This window comes from Callithrix jacchus, chromosome 10 (assembly GCF_049354715.1).
Source record: "Callithrix jacchus isolate 240 chromosome 10, calJac240_pri, whole genome shotgun sequence".
Taxonomy (NCBI): domain Eukaryota; kingdom Metazoa; phylum Chordata; class Mammalia; order Primates; family Cebidae; genus Callithrix; species Callithrix jacchus.
In genome coordinates this window covers 93,516,628-93,543,898 of record NC_133511.1, presented here as the reverse complement: position 1 = coordinate 93,543,898, position 27,271 = coordinate 93,516,628, and the positions used below count along the sequence as shown (strand labels likewise).

The window sequence follows — 27,271 nt, the reverse complement described above, 5'->3', positions numbered from 1 at the left end:
GTTAGGATATTGTTCTTTATGACATATTTTAGCAAATATCACCAATTAATACTTTTTTATTTTGTAAGACTTAGAAATTGTAATTAAATTCCTTATGCGTCATAATTCTAATAGGTTATTGGACTGCCATCTAAGGAGATAAAGATTAAAACTCAAAAAATGTATCTTCTTGTTAAAAATACAAACATCAATTTTAGAAATAAGTATTAATTCAGTTCTCTAAATTCAAATAAAACATACTAAGATTATAATTTAATGCAGTGGGAAGAGAGAAGATTTTGGAATTTGATGTTCACCAGCTTTTCAGGAATCTGTCTATGGTAATGAAAACAAACAAAACAACAAGCAGCCGCATCATCTATCAAAGATGATGAAATAATTCTCCTCAAATGTACTAATATCATAAGCTACCCCAATGTGAATTTTCAAGGAATAATTGAAAAATTCACTGTACAGTAAATATAAACTCAGTTATATTTTAGGAAAATATCATGAAAGAAATCCTCCACAAGACAGACTTAAAAACAGTTGAAATTAATTAACTTATTTAACGAATTCATTTTCAAGATTATGATAAAAACAGAGAGAGAGAGAGAAGAAATTATTTTCTACCAGCTTAAAACACAGAACAAGTAATATATCAAAGTTAAGGTTAAGGGACAAGAACAAACTGGATTTTATAAAATACTCAATTCTTCTGAAATAACATTATATATATTTTAATATGAAAATTTACATATATTTTAATATAAAATTTTGCATAATATAGTTATAGATATCTAATTATATATTTTAATATGAAATATAAAATTTAAATATACATTTTTAATTTTTATTCTTGAATAAAATTTAGTATTTTAATTAATTAAAAATATCACCCATGCATATAGTTGTATATTATTACATATTACCATTTAAGTCAGTTAAGAAATCATTATACTGATAAGACAATGTCTGTTGCTATGACCTTTACAGGGCAAAAAAGAGGTTCGTACAAGTCTGGCTTCTTTGCAAGAAGACCCAAGAAGCATAACAAATCAATGCTAATCACAGTGAATTCCACAGTATGGGCATTTCCCCTAGGAAAGATATTAACACTAGAAATATATAAGGCATGCATACTTGAGGAACTACTTCTAATCTTCACTATGGGTTTTACATCACAGATGAAGCTAAAAACATCTTCAGACCTGGTTTAATGCCCCAGGTAAATAATCATTTTTTTAAATCACTCTACATTTTTATTTAAAATGAAGAATACTGTTCCACATTACAAAGGTCACCAAATTCAGAAAAAGCACAACATCTATATAGCTCAACAAGGCTACACTTTATAACATTAATCTTTTGAAAGTAATACTTCTGATTATCAGGTTCATCAGAAGTAATCTGCTGCATATGAATAATCTTTCAAGACAACAAAAACTGTTCAAGTCGGTCAATGGTGACTCTATTAAAAGTGTATTTGTTTGAACAAAAGATAAAATTACAATGATCATCTTCACTGATTCCAATGCATTTTATTGCATTTAGATATGTTCACAATCAAACAGAAATACAAAGATTATATTTCATGAAACACATTTACCTAATAATGGCAAGAAAAAAACAGAGAAATAAACATTACATGGGAAGATCAGGCATCTTTTGCAACTGTCTTCAAATGGCTAAAAAATATGCTTGGAAGTATAGTAGAAAGTGAGAAAAATGCTAATTCAGTTAAAAGAGAAAGTATGCTGAATTTATGTGCTTTACCAAAACCAGTCAAGAATTCTCACTTGGGCCATGAGTGTTAACATGATCAGGCTACCAGGTACACCTGGGATAGGGATGGTATGAGGAAAGAAGTTAAATATGGACAAGAGGCTGAGATGGTAAGAAAACTTAACCACCTTGCCCCACGCCAATTTTATGTCAGGAATGTACTTGAAATTCTGTTGCCAGGTTGATTCCCTATTTCACATCTCTATCATATTGGTCACTGCGCAAAATAGAAGCCTTTTCCTTGAGTCTAATCCACGTACTGCTCTGTGCCTTCTTTCCTCTAACCCAGAAATGCTAATTGGAGGATGCCACTAGCACTTAAAGTGTGAGATATAGGAATGCTGGATATCCTGCAATGCACAAATGCACAGCGCATGCTACAAAATAAACTGACCCAAATTTTGCATGACTTACAGTGTCTATTCACGAAGGAGAGGGGGCAGCAACAACTATCCAAGCCTAAAACAAAATGTCATTTTTTCAGATCACACAGTACTTTTCACAAGGATTTAATTAATATACACTGACTTTTCTAGAAATGTAACTATTGCACAAACCAAAAGAAACTTTACCAAAAATAGCTCTCTACTTTGGAAAATCAAGTCGTATTTAGCAATGCCATATGTCATATTTAAGTGGTCAAGAATAATGTTTATACTTATAAACAGAATAACTGTGAATGTAACATCTGTACATGTGACTGACACAATGTCTCATACTTTGTCAATATGTACATCTCAAATCCAGTGACCTTCACCTCTCTCCGTCAGCTGTTAGACCTTTCTATCATTTCAACATATTATAACTGAAATTTTAAATATTCTGTTCTTTAAACATCCAGTCCTCACTTGTACACATCTGCTTGTGTTCTCCCTTCTCTAATTTGAAAAGTATGCCTTTCTTATAACACTTATTTTTTCAACTAGTATTACTATTACAGTTATGTGCATACAAACTATTCCTACCTATTGAATTATGAACCCTCAGATTTAAATCCATCCTCACATATATCACTTAACACAAGGATGCCAAGGATGTGTGTTAGTTTGTTGCCTGTTTTTTGAGATAGGGTCTCACTCTGTCACCAAGGCTGGAATGCAGTGGTGTGATCACAGCTTACTGCAGCCTTGACCTCCAGGGCTTATGTGATTCTCCCACCTCAGCCTCTCAAGTAACTAGGACTGCAGGTATATGTCACCATGTCCAGCATTTTTTGTTTGTTTTCTATAGATGGGGGTCTCACCACCTTGCCCAATCTGATGTCGAACTCCTGTGCTGAAGCAATCCTCCCACCACAGCCTCTAAAGGGTTGGGATTATAGGCATGAGCCACCATGACAAGCCTGGTATGTTCTTTAAATGAAAGCCCTCTTTCCTGTTCCCCATGAGTTTTGTACCGTAGCTTTTTCTCCACCAATTATAAATGTAGGTGATCAAATTGAATTCAGTTTCTTCTTAATACTGGTATTCCACAACATAAGCCTTTAATTACAAGATAAATCTTCCAGGCATAGTTTATCCCCTCCACTTTTATTCACTCACTATTTTGGTAATCCCTCAATCCCCCAACACAATGAAAACTACATTAAAAAAACATTTAATACATGTTTACTGAATTCAACTTTTTAAAGTTCTTTTATAGCGTATTTAAAAAGTAATTATAAGGGGCCAAGCTTGGTGATTCGCACCTGTAATCCCAGCACTATAGGAGGCCAAGGCGACTGGACCACTTAAGGTCAGGAATTCAAGATTAGCCTGGCCAACATGGTGAAACCCTATCTCTACTAAAAATGCAAAAATTAGCCAAGCGTGGTGGTGCACACCGGTAGTACCAGCTATTCAAGAGGCTGAAGGAGGAGAATCTTTTGAACCCGGGAGGAGGAAGTTGTGGTGAGCCAACATTGTGCCATTGCATTTCAGCTTAGGCAACAGAGACTCCGTCTCAAAAAAAAATGATTTGAAGATTTTTTTCCCCAAGTTTTATGATTAAAAAAGTAAAAAAAAAAAAAAAAATCAATGTCAAAGAATGAGTGTGTTTTTCTTCTGCAATATCACAAAATCAATATATAAAACATTAAGAAAATTGGGGGAAAATCTAAATAATTTCAAATATTCAAGATAACTACTTATTCATGCACATGTTGACCTAAAGTCTACTGAGTTGCTGTGTAAATGAATAGCATCTAAAAGATCCCTCAAGTGTTGGACAGAGGAATATATTTGTAAGCTAAAATTGGGAATATGTTATTACAACACGTTTCTTTCTCCATTATGTCCTATGAGGACTTCCTCCATTATGTCCTACATGAACAAGTTGAGAAATCCAGCAATAAAAGACCCATGTAAGCAAAAAAGTTAAAAATTTTTTTTAAAAAAAAAGGATCCCCAACTTCTGAACCATGGGAATAAATTAACATAACAAAGAGGAAAACCATCAGGCTAATTGATATAGTTTAGTCAACTTAATGCATTTGTACTCTCCTAAAACACCATTAGTACCACTTTAGATTACAGACTAAAAAATTTAGTTGATGGTCAGAATATCCCAAATCACCTAAGACTAATTAAGTAATAAAGTCTTACCTACTAAATCTGAATGATCAGAAAACTCATTTTATATAATTTAGTTTCCCTTCTCACAATTTTACAGCAAATCCCATATCCCTGCATTCAACAAAGGGAAAAACAGTGATTGCAGAGTTTCTGCTCACTTTTCAACTTTTATGCAAAATATTACAAAATAAAACCACAGCAAAGGATTCACATAAAATGTCCATTGTAAAAATTTAAGTTTCTATCACTAACATTGAAATTGTTTTGAAGGAAAACTTCATAAACTACAACATGTCTAATTTTTAAGAAGCTTGAAAATAAATGTATATAGCATATATATATAATTTATCAATTTTCAGCAAATAACATTTACAAAACTGTACTCCTTGAATGTCTTTCTCATACAAATTCTACTTTCAATTTCTAGTATTATATTGATTTAAGCTAAATTATTACTTATATGATTATTTTAAACATTCTTGTAGAATATGAATGTGGTATATAGTAACTAACAGCAACATGCATTCATCCAGATATAATACTGTTATTTCTGGTTGTTTTTTCTATGCTTAATTTATTTTTCACCCAACCTATATAACACCATTAATACATAAATATGGAAGCAAAGTTTCTGTCTTGGCTAAAATGGTTGCCATAAAAAAATACCCAGAGAGCATTCGATGGAAATTTACATACAAGAAAATCCTTCCTTTATAAGCATAATTCATAAACAGCTATGAAAGATATAAGTAAGAAATCACTTTCAGACTCAAGCGAGTATTGCCTGACACTTAATTTACCAGTCTCTGAATGGTGATAAGCCAACTAATAGGTTGAATATTAGCCCAAGGCAATTAAGCTATAAACACATGAAAAGAAACAGCAAATTTCAAATAATGTACCAAAGATGAATAATATCATAGTTATCAAGCTGGCAAACTTTTAACTGTCTGCGCAATTTCTTTAGTATAATTTTATGTAAATAAAAATTTTACACAGAAAAATCTATATAATTTTACATAGATTAGTAGTGATAATAGTATTAATTTAATTAATTGGTTCTATGTGGTAATGCTTATTCTACATAAAACAATAGCAATAAAATGCTTCTTTCAAATAAATTAGGTTCATGTTACAGATACAAGTTTCTAAATTAAATAAAATAATGTGTATATAGTACATCAGCAAGTGAGTGTTTTGGAACTTAAATAAAATATTATTAACAATAGCAAGGAAAAAGTTAAGAATATTTAAAAAATAATCCAAGTATCAAAAGTATCATAAATAATTTACCTTTTACTCCAGCTTCATGGTGCCAGGAAACAATCTTTTTCTTCAAGTCCTAGGTACTCACCACATACTGCATCTGCTGGCACCTTGATCTTAGACACCCCTTCTCCAGAATTGTGAGAAATGAATGGTCATTTTTTTAAGCAACCCAGTCTATAGTCATTTGTTAAAGCAGCCTGAACTAACACAGTATTTAACAAATGTCAGCTTTGTCCTATGCTTTTTACCTCTATATCTCTCCCAAATCTGCCCATTCTTCTCCAGTATCTCAACTATTACCACTCATTATCTTTTGTCTGGACAAAAGCTTCATAATTAATCTGGACCAATCCATCCTGCGTAAGTGTAGACAGAATTATCTTTTTAAAAAGCAGACTTAATCATCTCTTACCTCCACCTGCCTCTCCAGCCTCATCTTGCACCATCTTCCTCTGTGCATTTTCAGCGCACTCACTCAGTGGCTTGCTTAGGATCTTACCAAGCTCCCTCCCAGCACAGAACCTTTGTGCATGCTCTCTTTTCTCTTTGAATGTTCTTTACCCTCCTCTTAACCTATTCAACTGTCTAGATTCTTTAGCTTTATTAATTCCCCTTAAGAAAACCTCACCAGTTTAAATTCTCCTGTTGAGAGATCTCAGAGCACTATATCCTCTCATAGCAGTGGAAATTTCACATTCACTTGCATAATTACTTGATAAATGCCCATTTCAACCACAAAATTGTAAGCTCCTTAAGGGCTAAGACCAGGTCTAATTTTGTTCTATGTTGCATATCCAATAGTAAGTGTATTGCACCGGATATATAATAGCAACTTAATAGATATCTACTGAATTAATGAGATACTGGTCTCATTTTCACACTAAAACTGAAACTTAACAGCTCACTGCCATTTTTTCATTTCTCCCTATCATTTATTCTCTTCACCCAATTATTGCCACATCCAACTTCTCAATGTCTCTTTCACTAGGACCTTTCTTTTCATTCCTCCATTCAATATTTATTTCAACAAATATTGATGGGATATCTTCTACATGTCAAATGGTCTTAGCACTGAGGACACAGTGGTAAAAGTCAGAAAAAAAATCTAATCTTTCATGCTAGTGTGCCATGGAGGAAGTAGGGAAGAGAGCTGGGGGAGGAAGGGACAGAGAGTTAAGAAGCAAAAGAGAATGGTATATACAGCATAATATTGATAAGGACTAAGGAAAAAAAGAAGCAAGGAAGGAGGATATCAAACATTTGAAGATGGTAGTTGAAATTTCAGATGGGGTGGCCAAGGAAGGCATCCCTATAAAAAGTATCACTGGAATAACGACCAGAGTGAGAGAATCAGCCATGAATATATCTGAGGGATGAATACTCAAGGTCTTCTTAAGTAATGTGCTACCTACTTTCACCAAGAAAACCCCATCAATTTGCTTAGATTGAATGTATTGGAAAATTTAGTTAAGAAGACTCAATTGCTCAAAGTGAGCATACTAAGATATAAGCACTAGCTGAAAAGAAATGAAGCCACCCAAAAACACATAGCCATGTGAGGATTTAGAGAAAGAAGAAATTAAGTCACTTAGAATTCCACTGTTGTGTAGAATATGGAAACAACAAATATTCTAAATAACTACCTTCAGTCGATCAAGAACAGTTTAATTAAAACGTATATAAGGTAAGTTTACATTTTGGAAAAATAAGATTTTAGAATATTTTTTATCCAAAAAAGAAGTTAGCTAAACAGTTATAGCAATTTAAGTTGTATCTGGAATACACAATCATCCTAACTCAAAATCGAATGTGTTCAACATTGGTTTATAGTTACCTCATTTAACTAATAAATTATTCTAATTCCCTTTATCACAGAAGTACAGTGAAAGATGTGAGAGACCTGTAACATTGTGGTTTTGTTTTTTTTCCACATGTAATCATAAAATCAAATGAGTAAAATCAGTTAGCTTAGTTCCAAAATTCAGAACAGAATACACTGAAATCAAAAATGAAACAAAATTTCAGAGATTTAGATGGATACTTGTTTATCTAGTTGCAAAAGACTCAGATATAATATCATCAGCACAATCAAACCAGAATAGTGTCAATCTATACACAGATTTCAAAGGAAATGGAGAATTTGACACTATACCACTTCTTCCTCCTGGCTTTCAGAAGGCATACTTACCTTAAACAAAACTGACTGTTATATCCCTGAAATAAATTGCTCAAAGAAGTTTTAACACCTACTCTGGAGAAATCTTGAAATAAAGTATTTATTTTATATGCTATCAATCATGCCTTTACTCTCCTCAGGGGAAAGCTTAATAACTTTAGAAAAATCTTGGATGGTTTCTATTACTAACATGATGTTACAAAAATAAGTACAAAAACAAGAAAACATTATAAAACATTCCTCTCTCACAGTTATCTCAATTCTCCGAAAAATCTGTCTGTATTTAAATTCTAAAACAGGCCCTTGCAAGAGAAGTTAGTTACATGTTCATTCATAAAAGTAGTTCACTATTTTGGTAGTTTTAAATTGGAAAAATATCAAGTGTTTCTACTAAAAAATGTTGGTTTCATATACTACTCAAAGAAGAAACTATCTTGGCAGTAATATTCTATACTGGTAGAAAAATTAAAGGATTCTTATAAACATCATAAAGGTCATTTAAAATAACGGGGTGGAAAACTGAAGTCAGTTTTAACTCTTTCGTATTTCTGCCACAAAGTTAAGAGTAATATTAAAGCCATAGAGAAGAGACTAATGGTAGCTCAGTGCTAGAAAAAACAGGGAACATATATAGAGAAGACAGAAATTCATGGAGTTTGTTTTCCTTTTTAAAATTAACACACTGTTCCTTCAAGTCATCCTCATAGTCTTTCATTTCCCTCGACACCACCGTTTCTCTCCATCTTCATTTCTAAGCTTCAGTCACTTAATGGCTCTAGTCGGTTTATCCCATATCTTTCTTTGAGCAATTTGTCTTCTGATACTGTCATTATAAACATAAGGTTTCCTTGCAAGAGTGAGAGATCAATCTGGGATCAAGCTCTGAAAAATTCAGTGAGCTAGCCAATTAGATGTGTCTAGACTTCTCTGCAGAGGGTTATGAAGACAAGGAGAGCATAATGTGCTCCAAATGACTGAGCACGGGCATAGTTACAAGTGTTCAGGAGGCTAGTGATCTATTCTTCAGTGACATTAGGCCAAATAGCTGTCCTAAAGGATTAAGGGGCCTGATACAAGCTCTGTGATCTTTTAGGGTGTCCACTAGAACGTAAAAACACTTATGATTGAAGGAAAAGAAGCATACCGTATAACTTGATTATTAGCTAGAAACATTCAAGTCCAAACACTCATTTATTACAATACTGTTGCAGTAAAACATGCGCATTGGAGACATTTCGTGTCATTTCCATATTCCAAAGCACAGTCAATAATACACAAGAGTGCTTCACAAACAGTAAAATCTTATACAACTCTATGTTGTTGTTATTAATAATATTCTTCCCAGTGTACACTGTCTTCAAGTGAAAAATTCTCCATCTTTATGAATATATTAAATATCCATAGTTTACTTCTTTTGCTTGCCAGAAAGAAAAATATATGTAACAAAATAAAGATTTCAGGCCGGGCGCGGTGGCTTAAGCCTGTAATCCCAGCACTTTGGAAGGCCGAGGCAGGTGGATCACAAGGTCAAGAGATCAAGACCATCTGGGTCAACATAGTGAAACCCTGTCTCTACTAAAAACACAAAAAATTAGCCGGGCATGATGATGCATGCCTGTAATCCCAGCTACTCAGGAGGCTGAGGCAGGAAAATTGCCTGAACCCAGGAGGCGGAGGTTGCGATGAGCTGAGATCGCGCCATTGCGCTCCGTCTCAAAAAAAAAAAAAAAAAAGAAAGAAACATTTCAGTTTGATCTTGAAATTTAATTATATAGAAAACTATTACAGATGACACAGGCCAAATAAATAGGACAAAGATAAAAAATATATGCCTAAATTAGCATAGAATTTGATATAATGACTTTTCAAATACTGAAGAACAAAGTAAATAGTTTATACAGAACAAGAAAAATAAGTAGCTATAAAAAAACACATATTTTAGAAAGCAATATAAGAAAAATAAAATATTTAAATGCATATTATCTCCTGGTAAATGGTATTTGTTTCACCCAAAAGGGACAACTATTAGTAACTGACCACAAAGGAAAAAAGAGAGCTTATAGAACATTATAAGATGAGTTACCATAAGGCCTGGCAACTTGGTTTATTATAAAATAACATTTTAATTATGCCACTTACACCTCAGCTCAGTTGTTTGTTTGTTTGTTTGTTTGTTTGTTTGGTTGTTTGTTTGTTTTGAGACGGAGTTTCGCTCTTGTTACCCAGGCTGGAGTGCAATGGTGCGATCTCGGCTCACTGCAACCTCTGCCTCTGGGGTTCAGGCAATTCTCCTGCCTCAGCCTCCTGAGTAGCTGGGATTAAGTAGTTTGTTATATGAGGAAAAGGTAGTGGGAGAAGAATAAAATAAAATGTGAGAAGTCACAAGGTCAAGGTATATCTCCTACCACTCTTCAGCAAACAACATGTGACTTAAGAGGAACAATGGGAAAAGACAGAGCCACTAAGGCCTTGCCTCTTGCAGCAACTATGATTAGACTATTGATCAGGGACTAATGTTGACCTAAATAGAGAGTAACCAGTACCCAGGATGATTCATGTGTGTGTGCTTTATGAACAAAAAAACCTCACTCATTTCTCCTTTTTCTTTCTATGAGCTTCTCACATACAATAAACCTGTTTTCTGCCTAGGTCACCTCTATTTACTGAACCAGGAGAATGGCTCTTAAATAAACATAAAATTCAGATTCAGTGGCCGGGCGCGGTGGCTCAAGCCTGTAATCCCAGCACTTTGGGAGGCCGAGGCAGGTGGATCACGAGGTCAACAGATCGAGACCATCCTGGTCAACATGGTGAAACCCCATCTCTACTAAAAATACAAAAAATTAGCTGGGCATGGTGGCGCGTGCCTGTAATCCCAGCTACTCAGAAGGCTGAGGCAGGAGAATCGCCTGAACCCAGGAGGCGGTGGTGGCGGTGAGCCGAGATCGCGCCATTGCACTCCAGCCTGGGTAACAGCAGCGAAACTCAGTCTCAAAAAAAAAAAAAAATAAATTCAGATTCAGTATACATGTCTGACTTTTAAACATGAGAGTATAACATTTTTATCAATTGTGAAGCCATAATTTTTTGACTAGTTTTAAAAACTGTTGGTTCAAATCGTTTTTGGATCAACAGTTTTTAAAATTAATTTCTAATTACCTTGGAAGTAAATTTTTTTTAATTGTAATTTTTATATTTCAGTAGCAAAGAATTTGGACCATGCTTTGGACCATGACAAAGACCAGTTAGAAGAAAGATAATTTAAAGCCATTGGATAGGAAAAAGAATTGAATAAGTTGTTGGTCTTAATTATTTGATGTCCTCTAGTAATAATTTGCTTCACAATTCAAATAAAAAGAATTATATAGTGATAACAATGCATTAATTCAGTGGTAAAAAAACAAGCATATTTTCATGAATGCTTAATTTACTAAAAAAGATGTTATACAGTCAATATACACTGGAATTATTAACGATTTGAATATAAAAACCTAATGATACACATTTGGTTACATATACTTACACATTAAATGTATATATGCATACCTATAAATATATCTATATTAACAATATTTTAAATGGTAACCCATCATTATGGAAAAAATAAGCATAAAACTGTTTTCATTTTAGTTATGAATAATGTATTTACTTCTAAAACTCTAAAAAACTGTTAAAGAGATTAAGTAATACTTGAGGCATAACTATCTCATTTACCTAAAGACTATATATCTATATAGATATAAATATATATACACACACATATATATAGATAGATATGTATATATATCTTGGTTATCTCTTCAAATCTTCATCTATATATATGAAGATCTATATCCTTTACATATTTATCTGTAGATAATATATATATCTTTATATATAATTATATATATTTGTATCATATATATAATCTAGATATATATGAAGATTTGAAAGAGATAACCAAGACAACGCATTTCTGCATCAGTTTTTCACATTTTTTATAACATGATTTAATAAAAAAATCACGTTTTAGAAAATATAATCCATAAACATTCTCATTAAAAGAAAACAGGCTAACTTTACCTGTGGGATTCATCTTCCTATTCCTTATACCAAGACTTTCTAAGAGGAATTTCTAAACTTGATACTTTGAGTGAGTAAGATGGAGTTAATACACATTAGAGTTATTAAAAAAAACTCTACTTTTTATAACTAGAAATATTATATAAAATTATTTATTGATCAAATATAAGAATCCAACATTTAATTGTTGACTATTCATTTTGCATTTACTTTGACTCCCTAAAAGATTTTAAATACCTTAACAACAATATTCAAAATGTTCATCACATTGCCAGGCAGTACAGGTTACCTACAAATTCTACAATTATCCCAAATAACAGATAAAATAAATATGCCACTCTTTATATATTGCATATAATAAACATCAAGCAAATCATAAAATCTAATGCTAATAAGATTTTTAAATATATATCAAAGACATGCTTTAAAATTTTCATTTAAAAAAATCTTCAATATAGAACCTGGAACAGTAAAATAATAAAGCAACAATATTCATTTTGCTTGTTAATATATCTACACACACACACAATTGTATATTTCTAAAAACAATAAAGTAATATGAAAAATAAACTGTTTTCTTCAAGAAGGCAATTTGCTTCTAAAATGTTGTATTTTAGTATTAATAATATATTGTTACTCTCAAGTTATGTTATAAACCATTACTAGCTATATTGGAGAGCTCATTTTAAGAATATTTTGAAACCCTTTTAAGATGTATTAAAAGTGTCTTTCTAAATCTATTATACAAATGAAGCAACAAACTGTTATATATAGCACAAAGCCAAAAGACAGCACTATCCTCAGGTCCCAGTGCATAAATAAGAAAGTCAATTAAGGCCAGGCGCGGTGGCTCACGCCTATAATCCCAGCACTTTGGGAGGCCGAGGCGGGTGGATCACGAGGTCAAAAGATCCAAACCATCCTGGTCAACATGGTGAAACCCCGTCTCTACTAAAAATACAAAACTTAGCTGGGCATGGTGGCACAGCCTGTAATCCCAGCTACTCAGGAGGCTGAGGCAGGAGAATTGCCCGAACCCAGGAGGCGGAGGCTGCGGTGAGCCGAGATTGCGCCATTGCACTCCAGCCTGGGTAATAAAAGCGAAACTCCGTCTCAAAAAAATAAAAAAATAAAAGAAAGTCAATTAAGTTAAATCAACTGATAACACTAATAAATCATCAATTTAACTACAGTTAAAATATTTCTTGCCCTCCCACTAAGAGCCAGGCACTAGGGAAACAAAAAAGAAAAAGGCATTGTCTTTATTCTTAGTAAGCTTCCAATCTAGTAGCAGTGAAGAAATAATTATAATACAATGTAATGCACTCCATGATTTTTAAAAGGACAAGGTTCAATATAGTTAGAATGAGTAAGATTATTTGAAAGCACAACAGGGTAACAGTCAAGAACGATTTGTTGTACATTTTTAAATAACTAAAAGAATATAATTGGGATATTTGTAGCAGAAAGAAATGATAAATGCTTGAGATGATGGATGACCCATTTACTGATGTGATTGTCACACACTGAATGCCTGTGTTGAGAGAGCTCATGTGCCCATAAATATATACACCTGCTATGTACTCAAAAAAATTTTTTTTAAAAAAAAGGAGAAAAAAAGGGACAAGGTTCTGAAGACGTGAAGACAAAGAGAGTGAATAACTTTGCAGAGAAACTTGAAGCAGGATAAGTTGATAAACCCAAATACTGAAATATGAACAAGATGTTCTCAGACCAACAAGTCACAGGGAAAAGATCAAGTATAAGGGCATAGATGCATCAAATACTACAAAGTGTATGGAAAACTGTACTGTGATTGATATACAATCCAAGAGGAGGGAAACAGAAGTTGAAGAAATAGGCAGAGACTAAATCTACATTCAGTGACATCAGGAATATGTATACCATGGACCTTTGCAAATACTAAAATCAGGGTTTTTTGTATTTTAATTCACATCCCACCTCCTATCCCGAGAGAGTCAGGTGTTAAACCTTTACCAGCACAACACAGGCAGTGTCACACTTCAGAAGATATTTTAATACAAAGGCCACTTAATATACTCCATGCTTTTTAAAGCCATTCTCCAAACAAAGCTAGAATGCAATGGAAAATAAAATTTGCTTCAAAGAAACCTATATTTTAAAAAAATAAGAGAGGGAAAACACAACATCAACAGTCCATCGTATCTGAAATTTTAAGTTATTTCTTAAAAAGAAAAAAAAGGTATCTCCCTCTAGGTGCTATGCCATTAGTCCTGTCCCTTAGAAAAGTTTCACTTTAACAGTTTGGGGTCAAACAAAATAAACTCCTGTCATCGGCCTTCAATATTTAAAGACAAAACACATAGTTTTAGTATTTTTCTCTCTCTGATGTCTCGTTTCCATTAAAGATTACAAAGCTTTTTAAATAAAACAAGTAAAATACTGCTACAAATCTTAAGAAAATTCTATTGTACAGAGCATAATGCATTTAATAAAGAAAATTATCAAAGTTGGTACTATAACAACTATAGAAAATCTAACAATTATAAAAAATAATACTAAATATTATAACTTAAATTAGGTAAAATACTTACTTTGTAACATTTATAAACCAAACCCAGCAATCTTAGCCTATTTGACATCATAATCTATTTTGCTTCAGTTTAAGAGACAGCTTATTTTCTCAGCCTTTGTATCTGTTTTCTCATCAGTTCCTCCAGTTACTTGATCCGACCTGGCCTGCCACCCTGATGCTAAAATGATATAAAAGTCTTGAGCCAGAGAAGCTACCTCACTACCCAAGGGACATTCCTTTTATTGGTGCCTCACATCTGTCTTCTAGTTTACTTTGACTTTTATTCATTCAATTAAAACATCATTACAAAGCCACCATGTGGCAGGCCTTATGCTAGGCACTAGAGATACAATGGTAAACAAGACAAACATGTCCATGGCTTCATGGAGGACAATTTACTAAGAGAGATGTCCACTGAACAAATAATCTCATAAAAATTATAATTATGACTTATTACAGTTGCTAAGAAGAAAAGTACATGATATATAATTGGGATACTTGTCTTCTGTGGAGGCTCATGAAAAATTCCCAAAAAAAGAAGTAAAACCTGACTCGAGGCCTGAAGGATGGAGATGAGGAAAGTTCTAGAAAGAGGAAACAGTACTTTTTCAGTTTAGACATGTTGGTTCCACCTTTGCTTTCCCCTTGCATTTCTCCAGAATTTCTTTTTAAATCTAGCTACCAACTCTGACTCTTCCTATCCCCATAATAACAAATGTTTTTTGAGCTAAAATACTTGGAAGATATCATTCTAAACAATTTATATATATTAACTCATCCAATCCTCACAGTAAACAGAAGTGAAATAGGTTCTATTTCCTCATTTTACAGATGAGGAATCTGAGGCACAACCATGGCAAATTAGTGGACCAAAACTGCACAGCTACTTATACTAGTGGAGTACTTGTACCCTTGTAACAACACTCAGAGAAGCCCCAAGGCACCAAACTAAATTAGCATTACTATTGGTGCAAGAATACCAGGTTTCCTATACTCTCCAAATTGCTACCATCTTAAACTAAGTAGGATTTAGTTATTTAGAAAACAACTACACTTTTTTACTCCAGTTTTCAGAAATCAAGAACAAGAAGTTGATCTATTAGCCTAGACTAAAATATCTGAAGGATAAAAAAAATGTTTTTAGAATAATACATTTCACAAGAAGGTATTCGCCTATAACATGAAATAATGCAAACTAAGAAAGGAGAAATAATTATAATATCTTTAATTCCTTCTTAAAGATTAAACTTTTAAATATCTTCCAAGAAGATATTTTTCCCATAACTAAAACTAGTAAATATTTTAAGTGTATTGAAAAACTAATTTGTAGTAAACTATATATGTAATAACCTAGCTATGATGCTGAAGAAATTCCCAAAATCACTATTTTCTTTAGGTGAGCACCTTCCATGTATTAAAGAAAAAAGAACTATATAATGCCTTGGGCCTCACTTTAAATGCATTCAGATATTTTTTAATACTGTTGTATCAAAAGTTTCATCTGTAAATTCACCATTGAAGGTGATGTGGAAAAAGGTAATAGTAAGTAAGTGATTGATAAAGTGAGTGTATGACTCATAGTTTGCAAAGAAAAATGATTTTTGGGAAAAGGCTCAGGAAGAAGAGAAGCAAATAATGGATTACGGATGAAATGAAGACCTTTCCTATCTAAGGACTGTCACCAGTTCTTTATTCCTTGAAGATTAAGGGAATGGTGAATAAAGCTGTCTGCCAGACAGCAGAAAAGGTAAGAAATAACATCGTCTCTAAGTGTACCTCACAAGAAAGTTTTCAGAAACAACATTGATAAAATTAAACTTTCTATAAAAAGTTACTAGAAAACCCAACTCAAATCAGAACAAGGAAAATGTCAAAATAAACCACATTACATTTGTCAGGTACTTGCGCAGAATGAAACAGCAGTGTAGGTCAAGTTGTAGAATGATCTAATTTTATTCCACTTGGTTTTAGGAAAATGTTGGATACTATACTAATTTGCTAGAAGATGTAGCATGGTTTGTTTCTGTTTGTTTTTCTAGTTCGTGGGTTAGTGCAAAATAAGCATTTGGCTTTGTTACTAGGGTTCAATAAATTAATACAACGTACTTTGGTTTTTAGTTTCAGAAGTCCAGTTCAAGCCGCTGAATTCAGTTCCAATTTCTACTAACTGCCCTACCCTTTCATACACACACACACACACACATATATATACATGTATATATACACATATATATGTACATATATACACACACACATATATATACATACACACATATATAGGTGTATGTGCATATATACGTACATGTATATGTAGGTGTATATGTGTATACATCCATATGTATATTTATGTATGTATATATACAAACACACTAAAATATATCATATATATTTCAATATACTTTTTTAAAAACTCACAGTTCTATATGGATTTTAATTGTTATTCCTGCTTTATGGATCGTTTCAAAAATACCAAGAGAATTTCATTTTGATGAAGTCACATTCAACAAGAAGTTTTATCCAATTTAATATTTTAATTTACATTTTCATGCATATTTGGAATCCCACTACATGACAGCATTGAGTTAAATACTTTGTACATATAAATTCATTTAAGAATACTGGGTTTAGAGGACCGATCCAAGATGGCCGATCGCTAACATCTTGGGACTGCAGCTCTCAGTAAAGGCGCAGAGAACTAGATGACGCCACACTTTCAGACAAATTCTGGTCGCTCACGGAGCAGAAGATCCCCAGTGGAGGAATCACACAGGTCGCCAGCACGACTTTCATGGCCGGCGCCTCAGCGCGGAAGCTCTCGGAGCAGAGTAAACAGGTTCAGAAGACCCACAAGGGCCCCCAGCACGACACCAGAGCCCGGCGCAGCGACTATGACGGCACCTCGACGTGGCAGCGCTCGGCGCAGAGTAAACGGGACCGGTTCCCCTTCTGACCGAGGTTTGGAGCCCCAGGAAGGCAGAGTCGCCCACTACGGACACAAGAAGGAAGCCAGACAAGAAAATCCTGGGCATAAAAGCACCATCAGTTTTAACGCCGCTACTCTGGCCCTGGGAACTAACAACCTGGACGCCCACTCAAGAGACCTAATCTGAAAGTTGGTAAATTCAAAGACCACAGGAGGATAAACTTACAATGACGGGAAGAAACCAGCATAAAAAAGCTGAGAACACCTCTCCCTCTAAAGATGATCACAGTTCCACATCAACAATGGAACAAGGCTTGATGGAGAACGAGCGCATCCAAATGACAGAATCACTCTTCAAGGAATGGATAATAACAAACTTCAGTGAGTTAAAAGAACATGTTGTAGCCCAATGTAAAGAAACTAGGAATTTTGAAAAAAAGGTTTGATGAAATCCTATTGAGAATAGACAACTTAGAGAGGAGTATGAGTGAAATAATGGAACTGAAGAATACAATACAGGAACTCCGAGAAGTTTGCACAGGTTTAAACACTCGAATTGTTCAAGCAGAAGAAGGGATATCAGAGGTCAAAGTCCAAATTAATGAAATAAAATGCGAAGAAAAGATTAGAGAAAAAAGGATAAAAAGGAATGAGCAAAGTCTCCAAGAAATGTGGGACTATGTGAAAAGACCAAATCTACGTTTGTTAGGTGTACCTGAATGCGACGGAGAGAATGAATCCAAGATGGAAAATACCCTTCAGGATATTATTCAGGAAAATTTTCCTAAACTAGCAAAGCAGGTCAATATTCAACCCCAGGTAATACAGAGAACACCACAAAGATATTCCTCAAGGAGAGCAACCCCAAGGCATATAATCGTTAGATTCACTAGGGCTGAAACGAAGGAGAAAATACTAAGGGCAGCCAGAGAGAAAGGTCAGGTTACCCACAAAGGCAAGCCAATCAGACTTACAGCAGATCTCTCAGCAGAAACTCTACAGGCCAGAAGAGAGTGGGGGCCAATATTCAAAGAACAGAACCTTCAGCCCAGAATTTCATATCCAACCAAACTAAGCTTCACAACTGAAGGAAAAATAAAATCTTTTATGAACAAGCAAGAACTCAGAGATTTTATTACCACCAGGCCTGCTTTACAAGAGCTTCTGAAAGAAGCATTACACACAGAAAGAAACAACCAGTATCAGCCCTTCTAAAAATATACCAAAAAGTAAAGAGCACCAACATAAAGAAGAATTTACACCAACAAATGGATAAAACAGCCAGTTAACATCAAATGGCAGTAACCCTAAATTTAAATCGACTAAATCCCCCAATCAAAAGACACAGCCAAAACCCAACGGCATGTTACATCCAGACCTGTTTCACAGGCAAGGATACACAAAGACTCAAAACAAAGGAATAGAGAAAGATTTACCAACCAAATGGAGAGCAAAAATAAATAAATAAATAAATAAATAAAAAGCAGGAGTTGCAATTCTCATATCGGATAAAATAGATTTTAAAGCAACAAAGATATAGTGGTAAAAGGATCATTGCAACAACAAGAGCTAACGATCCTAACACCCAGATACATAAAGACTTAGACACAATGAGACAGAAAATTAATAAGGATATCAAGGACTCGAACTCAGATCTGGAACAAGTAAACTTAATAAATATTTATAGAGCTCTCCACTTCAAATACACAAAATAAACATTCCAGTCAATACCACATCACACGTACCCATAGGTTTAAATGAAACATTGATTGGCCATTATTAATACCCATTTTTTTTTAAGAATAAAGCAATATTTCCACTCACTCTCCCTCTTTCTCTTCCTCTTTCTTCCTCTCCTTTACTCATTTTTTTCTTCTTTCCTTTACTCAAAAAAAAAGAAATCAACTTGTAAACCTCTAGATCCAGGTCGGCAATGTCTCTCTCATTGCTTGAATTCCTTCCTTCCCCTCTCTCCCTCCCTCCCTCCCTTCCCCCCTTCCTCCCTTCCTTCATCCCTCCCTTCCTCAAAAAAAAAAAAAAGAATACTGGGTTTAGCTGGGTGCAGAGGTTCACACCTGTAGGACCAGCTACTCAGGAGGCTGAGACAGGAAGGATCACCTAATCCCAGGAGTTTCAGACTGCAGTGAGTTATGATCACAAAACTGTACTTCAGCCTCAATGAGAGAGACAGATTCTCTCTCTATAACTAAAATTTTAAAAATCTTTTAAAAGAATACTACATTTATTTTGTTATATGTATACTGCCTGAGGAAAAGTAAACAATATTTTTTTGAAGCAAACCATATCATATCACTGATGGATTTTGTATGAACAACATCCAGCCATTGTAGTATACCTTATGCATACAGCTTAAATTTAGCTCATGAAAACTGTCTGATCCAACATGAAAGTTTCCGAAAAAAGAAAAGTTGGGTGTGTACACACATGCACATGTTTCCTAGACAAGAGCTTCAAACCCAGGCAATCCAGTTCCAGAATCTTTGCTCTTAACCACTAAGCAATATGTTGGAAAAAGAAGAAAGGTGTGACATAAAAGTAACTGATTTAGATAAAAACAGTAGCTTCTAGAATAAGGGATCACATTTCTGAAGTCAGTACACTAAGAAATATAAGAATTACATTATCTTAAAAAATTGAAGACAATTTACAATACTTTCTTATCTTGTGAATATACATCTCAGAAAGTTTCTAGCTTTTTCTTTTTGAATACTATATCACTTAACATTTTTAAATCACACTTCATCTAATTTAATCTATATTAAATATTTAAATTATGATCTAAGGTCATAGTCTAAGATCTTATTGAATCCTGTAATCTTCTCTGCCCATAAAGAGAAAGAGACTTACGTTAAGAAATTGGCTTAGCAAATTATGGAGCACTGGTATATCCAAAATCAGTAGAGTTGTGTGTGTATACATGCATATATATATAAATGTGTGTGTGTGTGTGTGTGTGTGTGTATATGCTGGGGTATGTGTGTATATATATGTATACACACACACACACACACACACCCCTGTATGGGTATATACACATACACACATACTGTTTACCTTTGAACACCACAGGTTTGAACTCTGAAAGTCCACTTATTTGTGGATTTTCTTCAGCCTCTGCCACTCTTGCAATAGCAAGACTAATCCCTCCTCCTCTTCCTCAGTCCATTGAACAAGAAGACAGGGATGAAGACTTTCATGATGACCTACTTCCACTTAATAGTAAATATATTTTATCTTCCTTATGATTGTCTTAATAACATTTTGTTTTCTCTAGCTTACTTTATTGTGAGAATACAGTATATAATATACACAGCATATGAAATATGTGTTTATAGCTGAGCGCAGTGGCTAATGCCTGTAATCCCAGCACTTTGGGAGGCCAAGGCAGCCGGATCACCTGAGGTCAGGAGTTCGAGACCAGCCTGACCAACATGGAGAAACCCCATCTCTACTAAAAATACAAAATTAGCCGGGTGTGGTGGTGCATGCCTATAATCCCAGCTACTCTGGAGACTGATGCAGAACAATTACTTGAACCCAGGAGGTGGAGGTTGGGGCGAGCCAAGATCGTGTCATTGCACTCCAGTCTGGGCAACAAGAGCAAAACTTTGTCTTAAAAAAAAATATGTGTTTATGTTTTCGATAAGGTTTCTGGTCAACAGTACTTAGTAATTTTTAATAATTACTTAGTAATTAGTAATTTTTTTGAGAGTCAAAAGTTATACATGGATTTTCAACTGTGTAGGGGTCAACACCCCAAATTCCCACATTGTTCAAGGGTCAACTGTCTGTTGGTTTTGTTTCTCTGGAGAACTCTAATACTTCAGGGTAGTTGAAAACTAAGGCTTAGAAAACAGGGAACAGGAATTCAGATTCATATCTTTGTCTCCAGTCATTCCTGAAAGGACTATGAAATAAAATTCTGAAGAAGCTCTGCTGGATTTAGTTTTCATACACTAACCATTCAGTCAGTGTAATGTTCTTTTTCTTTTAAAACTGTTATTTGACAAAATTAATCAACTCTGAGGAACAGTCACAGACTCAAAAAGTTAAACCTAGAAGAATTCCACTCCTAGATATATACACCCAAGAGAACTGAAAACATATGTCCATACCAAAACTTGTACAAGGCCAGGCCTGGTGGCTCATGCCTGTAATTCCAACACTTTGGGAGGCCAAGGCAGGAGGACCACCTGAGGTCAGGAGTCCATGACCAGCCTGGTCAACATGGTGAAACCCCATCTCAACTAAAAATACAAAAATTAGCTGGGCATGCTGGCATGCGCCTGTCGTCTCAACTACTCAGGAGGCTCAAGCAGGAGAATCAGTTGAACCTGGGAGGCAGAGGTTGCAGTGAGACAAGATCATGCCACTACACATCAGCCTGGGTGACAGAGCAAGAGTCTGTCTTTAAAAAAAAAAGAAAAGAAAACTTGTACAAAAATGTTCATAGTAGCATTATTCACAATAGCCACAAAGTAAAAACAATATAAATGCTCATTAATTAGTAAATAGATAAACAAAATGTGGCATATCCATACAATGCAATGATTTGGCAATACAAAAAAAAACAAGTACAGATACATGCAATACCACGGAAGAACCTTGAAAATATGCTGAGTAAAAGAAGGCAAACTAAAAAGACGACATATCTATGATTCAATTTAAATAAAATGTCTTGAGTAAGCAAATCCACAGAGACAAAAAAATAGATTAGTGGTTGTCAGGGGCTGGGTGAAGGATGTCACTGGGAGTGAACACTAATGGGTATGGAGTTTCCTACTAGGGTGACAAACACATTCCTCAATTAAATAGTGGTCATAAGCTTATGAATACAAATTCTCCTCAACTTACAAGGGGGTTATGTCCTGACAAACCCTTCATTAGTTGAAAATACCATGAGTCAAAAATGAATTTAGATACTTAACCTATCAAACATGATAGCTTAGCCTAACCTACCTTAAACATGCCCATAACACTTACCCTACAGTTAGGCAAAATCATCTAATACAAAGCCTATTTTTCAATAAAGTTATTGACAATCTCGTGTAATTTATATGAATATTGTAATGAAAGTGAAAAACAGCATGGATGTATGGTACTCAAAAGTACAATTTCTACTGAATGTGTATCACTTTCACATCAATCATCAAAATTTAGGGTTCATCTGTATACTAAAAAGGCCACTGAATTGTATATCTTGAAATAATGAATGTGAAGCTTATCTCAACAAAAAAAGTGTTAAAAAATTAAAAATAAACTCACCTGTCCTTTTTGCGGTGACAAACAATGAACAACTTCATCCACCATTACTGGAATATGTAATTTAACCATAGTTTCAAAATTTCTGTCTTGAGATCTGTGTGACTCCTGGGCTTGAGTTTGATATGTTTGCTCATGGGCTTCATATTCTTTACATTTTTCTGCTGTAGTATGTATTCTTTTTGACCAGACAGCTAAATTAGGTATGCCAGATTCCAACCAACATGAAAGATATTCTTTATGCATTCTACAAAAATATGGATACCGAAGCATTCTGTAGGTCAACAAATCTAGAAAAAAAAATTTTTAATGATTGGATTTTTTAAAAGTGTGTTCTAATACTTGGGGAAAATCAAATTAATATGCAATATTTAGTGCACAAAAAAAAATGAAGGCTCATCATTTGAACATCTTAAACAAGTAAAGGTGACTAACCCTTCTTATATATACAAAGCAAGGAACCTAAGAGGACCCAGAGACATAATTTAAACATTAAAAAATTGATTAGGTCAACACTTTTATAAAATATACTTTTTTGAATTTTAATAAAGGCTAAAAAGTAGATTCAGTGAATTAAAACTTTATTTGGAAAGTAATCAGAATGACTGAATGAATTATAAGTATCTTATTTTAGGTTTAGAAGGTCTTTTATTTTAAGCTCCTCTATTTGTCTTTCTCATAATGCTAAATTCTCATGTTCAGAGACTATCCCTGGAAAAAGACTATGCATGCACATTCAAAAAAAAAAAAATAATCAGTCTATGAAAATCTTGCAGAATCATCATATTCTCTGATGAGATCATTTCACTGTACCCTGTAACAGTGGAGTGTATATCAGTTTAAACTATAACTGTATAAACACTCAACTGAGCACACTTTGGTATTTCATATCTACGTTTAATTATCTGTCCCCTGCTCCAAAAAAAAATAATCGATACAGTCCTTGGATTTACCATATGTGCTCCATTTTCTTCAGCAATCCATAACTCTTTAAAATGCAGAAGAAAAAATGTATTTATGTAAATATATTAACAGGAGACCTTTTGAAAACATCATGCATTTTACACCCAGTTAGTTTCAAGCAAAGTTTTTGATACTACCTTAGTAAATAACCAGTTAACATTATTCGTTCCTCACAGGAAAGAATTATTTAAGAATAAGACCCACAGCTTTGTGTACAGAAAATAAGATGCACATTAGTGCTTAATAATTGTTTCTCTGAAGAAAACAAATGAATGGATTAATTCCAGACTCCACAGAATTAGCACTGTTATCAATTCTCACTTTGGGAAATTTCACCTATCTGACTGACCCCAACAAAAACCATATGTTCTCAAAATACTACAAGAAGCATAAATCCCACTTAAATATATCTGTCTTTCCTTTTGCAATTAAAAAAAATTAAAAACACTGAAAAGCTGATCACATGTAATAAAACAGAAAGAAAAACAAATATAACATCAACAAGATGTTACCTTGAGAATACTATGTTAACCTTACCAAAGCTGTAATCTACCAAATTATGTGGTCAAAGTGACACCAAAAAAATGTGTGGGAAAAAATGAGTGATCTAAGTAGATTTTTCTATGCTTGGCAGCAACAAAATAGCCAAATTATTAACTATGCCTAAAGTTTCTGGAAAGCTTATAAAAGTAAGCTCAACTACCCTCTGACTTAATGTTTCTAACAGTTTACAAAATAATAGCTAACATTTATTTAGCACTTACTAAGCACCACTTACTATTATAATCACACTACATGCACTACTTCATTGAAGGCACAACTCTTGAAATATTATTGTTCCCATTTGATAGATGAGAAAAACAGATTAGTAACTTGCCAAAGGCCACATAGCTAGAGAGCTGTAAAGCTAAAACTGTAACACAGTCCATCCCCAGAGCCTGAACTCAATCTCCATGCTATAAACAAAGTCCACTGGAACTATTTAATGCACTTATGTAATTTAACAGTACTTCAATTACATTTACTATATATTTGCAATATCTCATAAATTAGATCCATTTTATTAAGGAATTGACATCCTATGGCTTGGGTCTGCTCCACTTAAAAATAACAGTATGCTGCAGGGTTCCCAGTAAGTGAATATATAATGTATAGGCCTAAAAAGTGAAATCTGGAATATTTAAACAACCTACCCTATATGTCTAGATTTTGACAATTAAAAAGCAGTATCATCAATTCTAAAATAGGAATAACAACCATACAGAAAAAAGCAGCATAACAGAAAAAAAAAAAAAACTATCACTTGCATTTAATTTTTTTCTACTGCATTCAGCTTCTATGTGTTTATTCAACTATGGTCAAGGCACAAAGCCTGAATACTTTATTATGAACTAATTGGCTGCCAATTTGAGTCAACCTGGAGAAAGGGTGACAAACAGTTCGTTTTCCTTTTATTGCCTTCAATACCTCCCCCAAAAATGGATGGTGGGGGAATGGCATGCTCCAAAGAGAATTATTTTCTTCTCTTTTGGAGCCCAGTTTCCTACCAGACAACTCAGAGCTCTCCTGAAGTCTTCTAGGAGTCAGCCACCCTAAATGATTTAAAATTAAGTTCCCCGGCCAGGCGCGGTGGCTCAAGCCTGTAATCCCAACACTTTGGGAGGCCGAGGCGGGTGGATCACGAGGTCAACAGATCGAGACCATCTTGGTCAACATGGTGAATCCCCGTCTCTACTAAAAATACAAAAAATTTGCTGGTCACGGTGGCGCGTGCCTGTAATCCCAGCTACTCAGGAGGCTGAGGCAGGAGAATTGCCTGAACCCAGGAGGCGGTGGTTGCGGTGAGCCGAGATCGCGCCATTGCACTCCAGCCTGGGTAACAAGAGCGAAACTCCGTCTTAAAAAAAAAAAAAATTTAAGTTCCCTCTGGTTATAGGAAGGAAGCAGGGAGTCAGGAAAGCTCCCTCTGTGATGTCCTAGTTAAGTCATTTAACTTTTCTTGACAAGCAAAGTTCACTTTTGGCTGTTGAGAGCACAAATTGGCCAGGTTACTATTTTAATTGTGAAAACACACAGCTGAGTAATGCCCATGAAGCCTACTCCCTCAAGGGAGCTAACAATTATAATCATTGCAGTCAGTTTTCTCTCGCAGGGAAATCCTGTTAGAAAACGTAATTTTTAAGGACAAAAACGCGACGTGGAAGCAGGCACACGAACGCTGAGAAAGTGAAAGGTTCTAAGGAAAGAGAAAAATACACTCTTTTGCCTGAGAATTACCCTCTTACGAGGAAAAACTATTCGGAAACTTCCAAACTCAGGTTGAAGGCGTGTTGAAGAGGGCGGGTACAGGAGCGTATATAATCCTTTGCTCCGGCCGAATCCAGCGACCCCTGGGAGTACTCCCAGAGGTTTGGTGGTTTCCAAAAAAGTTTCCGGGACTGGGTCACCTTCTCCTCACCTGAGGCACGAAGACTTCTCAGTTGGCCTCCAACTTGGGCCAGTGACTATCACTACGGTGCCGGACAACCTGAATTTGCCGCACGTCTAGGTCCTACCCCTGGGGGAAACTTGCAAGGACGGACAGCTTAGGTCCACGTCCGCCCCAACAACTGACGACCGTCTGCCTTTCGTTCCGCTGCTTCCAGCCTCGGCTGCCAAAAGGTCCTGTTGGCGCTGGGATTTCCAAACGACTTCCCTGGAGGAAATAAATAAGACCTCAGTATTGCCAAACTCACTTCTACTTTTTTCATTTTTTTATTTTCATTTTTTGGTCTGAAACAACTTTCAATCTCACTTTTTATTTATCCTTGTCTCTTCGGTTTACAGTGAATATATATCAAATTTGTATTCTGATAAAACTGCAGTTTTTTTTTTTTTAAATTAAAAGTGGGAATTTCTGTCTCATTAGCTCTATGTTTAGAAATTACAAGTAGCAAGGTGGCACAGTGGTGGCATTGATTGTAATGTCAAAATCTCTCTGCTTGAACCAAATATGCAGTTCCTTTAAAATACAGACCTCATCATCTGAACACTGCTAAATGGCAAGTGTGTAACACTGAATTTGAAATCTAAAGTACTTGGATTAGGTGTGAAAACATCTGTGGCACTAATAAACCTTATACAATCTGGGCGTCAAAAGACAAAATTGAAAACACTTCTATTCTTCACCAATGATCCATGCAATTTTACAAGCAACCAGCAAAATATACATGTTTTCAAACTGGATTAAGATAGTCTCTTAATGTCACTTAATCCAGAAAGTATTTCAGAGACAAATGACTCAATTCTGAATTTCCTTGCCTGTACAGTTCAAGACAAAATTTTGTGTCAGCGATTTTCTGAAAACTTCAGTTTTCCCTCAGACAAATGAAGATAACAGTATCTATGTTTCAGGGGCTGTTTTGAGAATTAAATGAGAGACCGTATGTAAAGTGACTAATAAAATACCTGGGAAGTCCTAAGGTAAAGTACTATACAATGAGTGCTTATTGGAAATAAAATAAACATCTTGATTTTATTACCAATCCCAGCAGCACACAAATAACCACTGCATTAGCTAAGATACACATAATACAGCCAAATATTAGTAGCTTTATCGATCCTCTGCCTAGTGATCAGAAACAATCATATGGCATGCATCATATAAAACACACAATACTCCCGATTTTCCTCAACAGGAAATAGATGTCCATAATATGGCGGTTTCCATATATTGCTGCATT

At 34.7% G+C, this 27,271-nt stretch overlaps 1 protein-coding gene across 12 annotated transcripts in view; it reads right to left on the bottom strand.

Moving 5' to 3' along the window:
• METTL15 (methyltransferase 15, mitochondrial 12S rRNA N4-cytidine) overlaps positions 1-27,271 on the bottom strand; it is a 287,618-nt gene that overhangs the window by 259,456 nt on the left and 891 nt on the right. For 10 of the 12 annotated variants that reach the window (XR_013522912.1, XR_013522911.1, XR_004730589.3 and 7 more), the window contains exons 2-3: positions 26,008-26,244; positions 22,590-22,876 (exon numbers count right to left, since the gene is read on the bottom strand). Coding sequence is in view for 9 of the 12 variants with exons in the window: in XM_009007859.5 (XP_009006107.1) it covers positions 22,590-22,859 (270 nt within the window). In the remaining 3 variants the exon portion in view is untranslated. Of the gene's footprint in view, positions 1-22,589; positions 22,877-25,826; positions 26,245-27,271 lie in introns of all 12 variants that reach the window. The other 2 variants (XM_054240723.2, XM_002755153.6) reach the window with 1 other exon arrangement.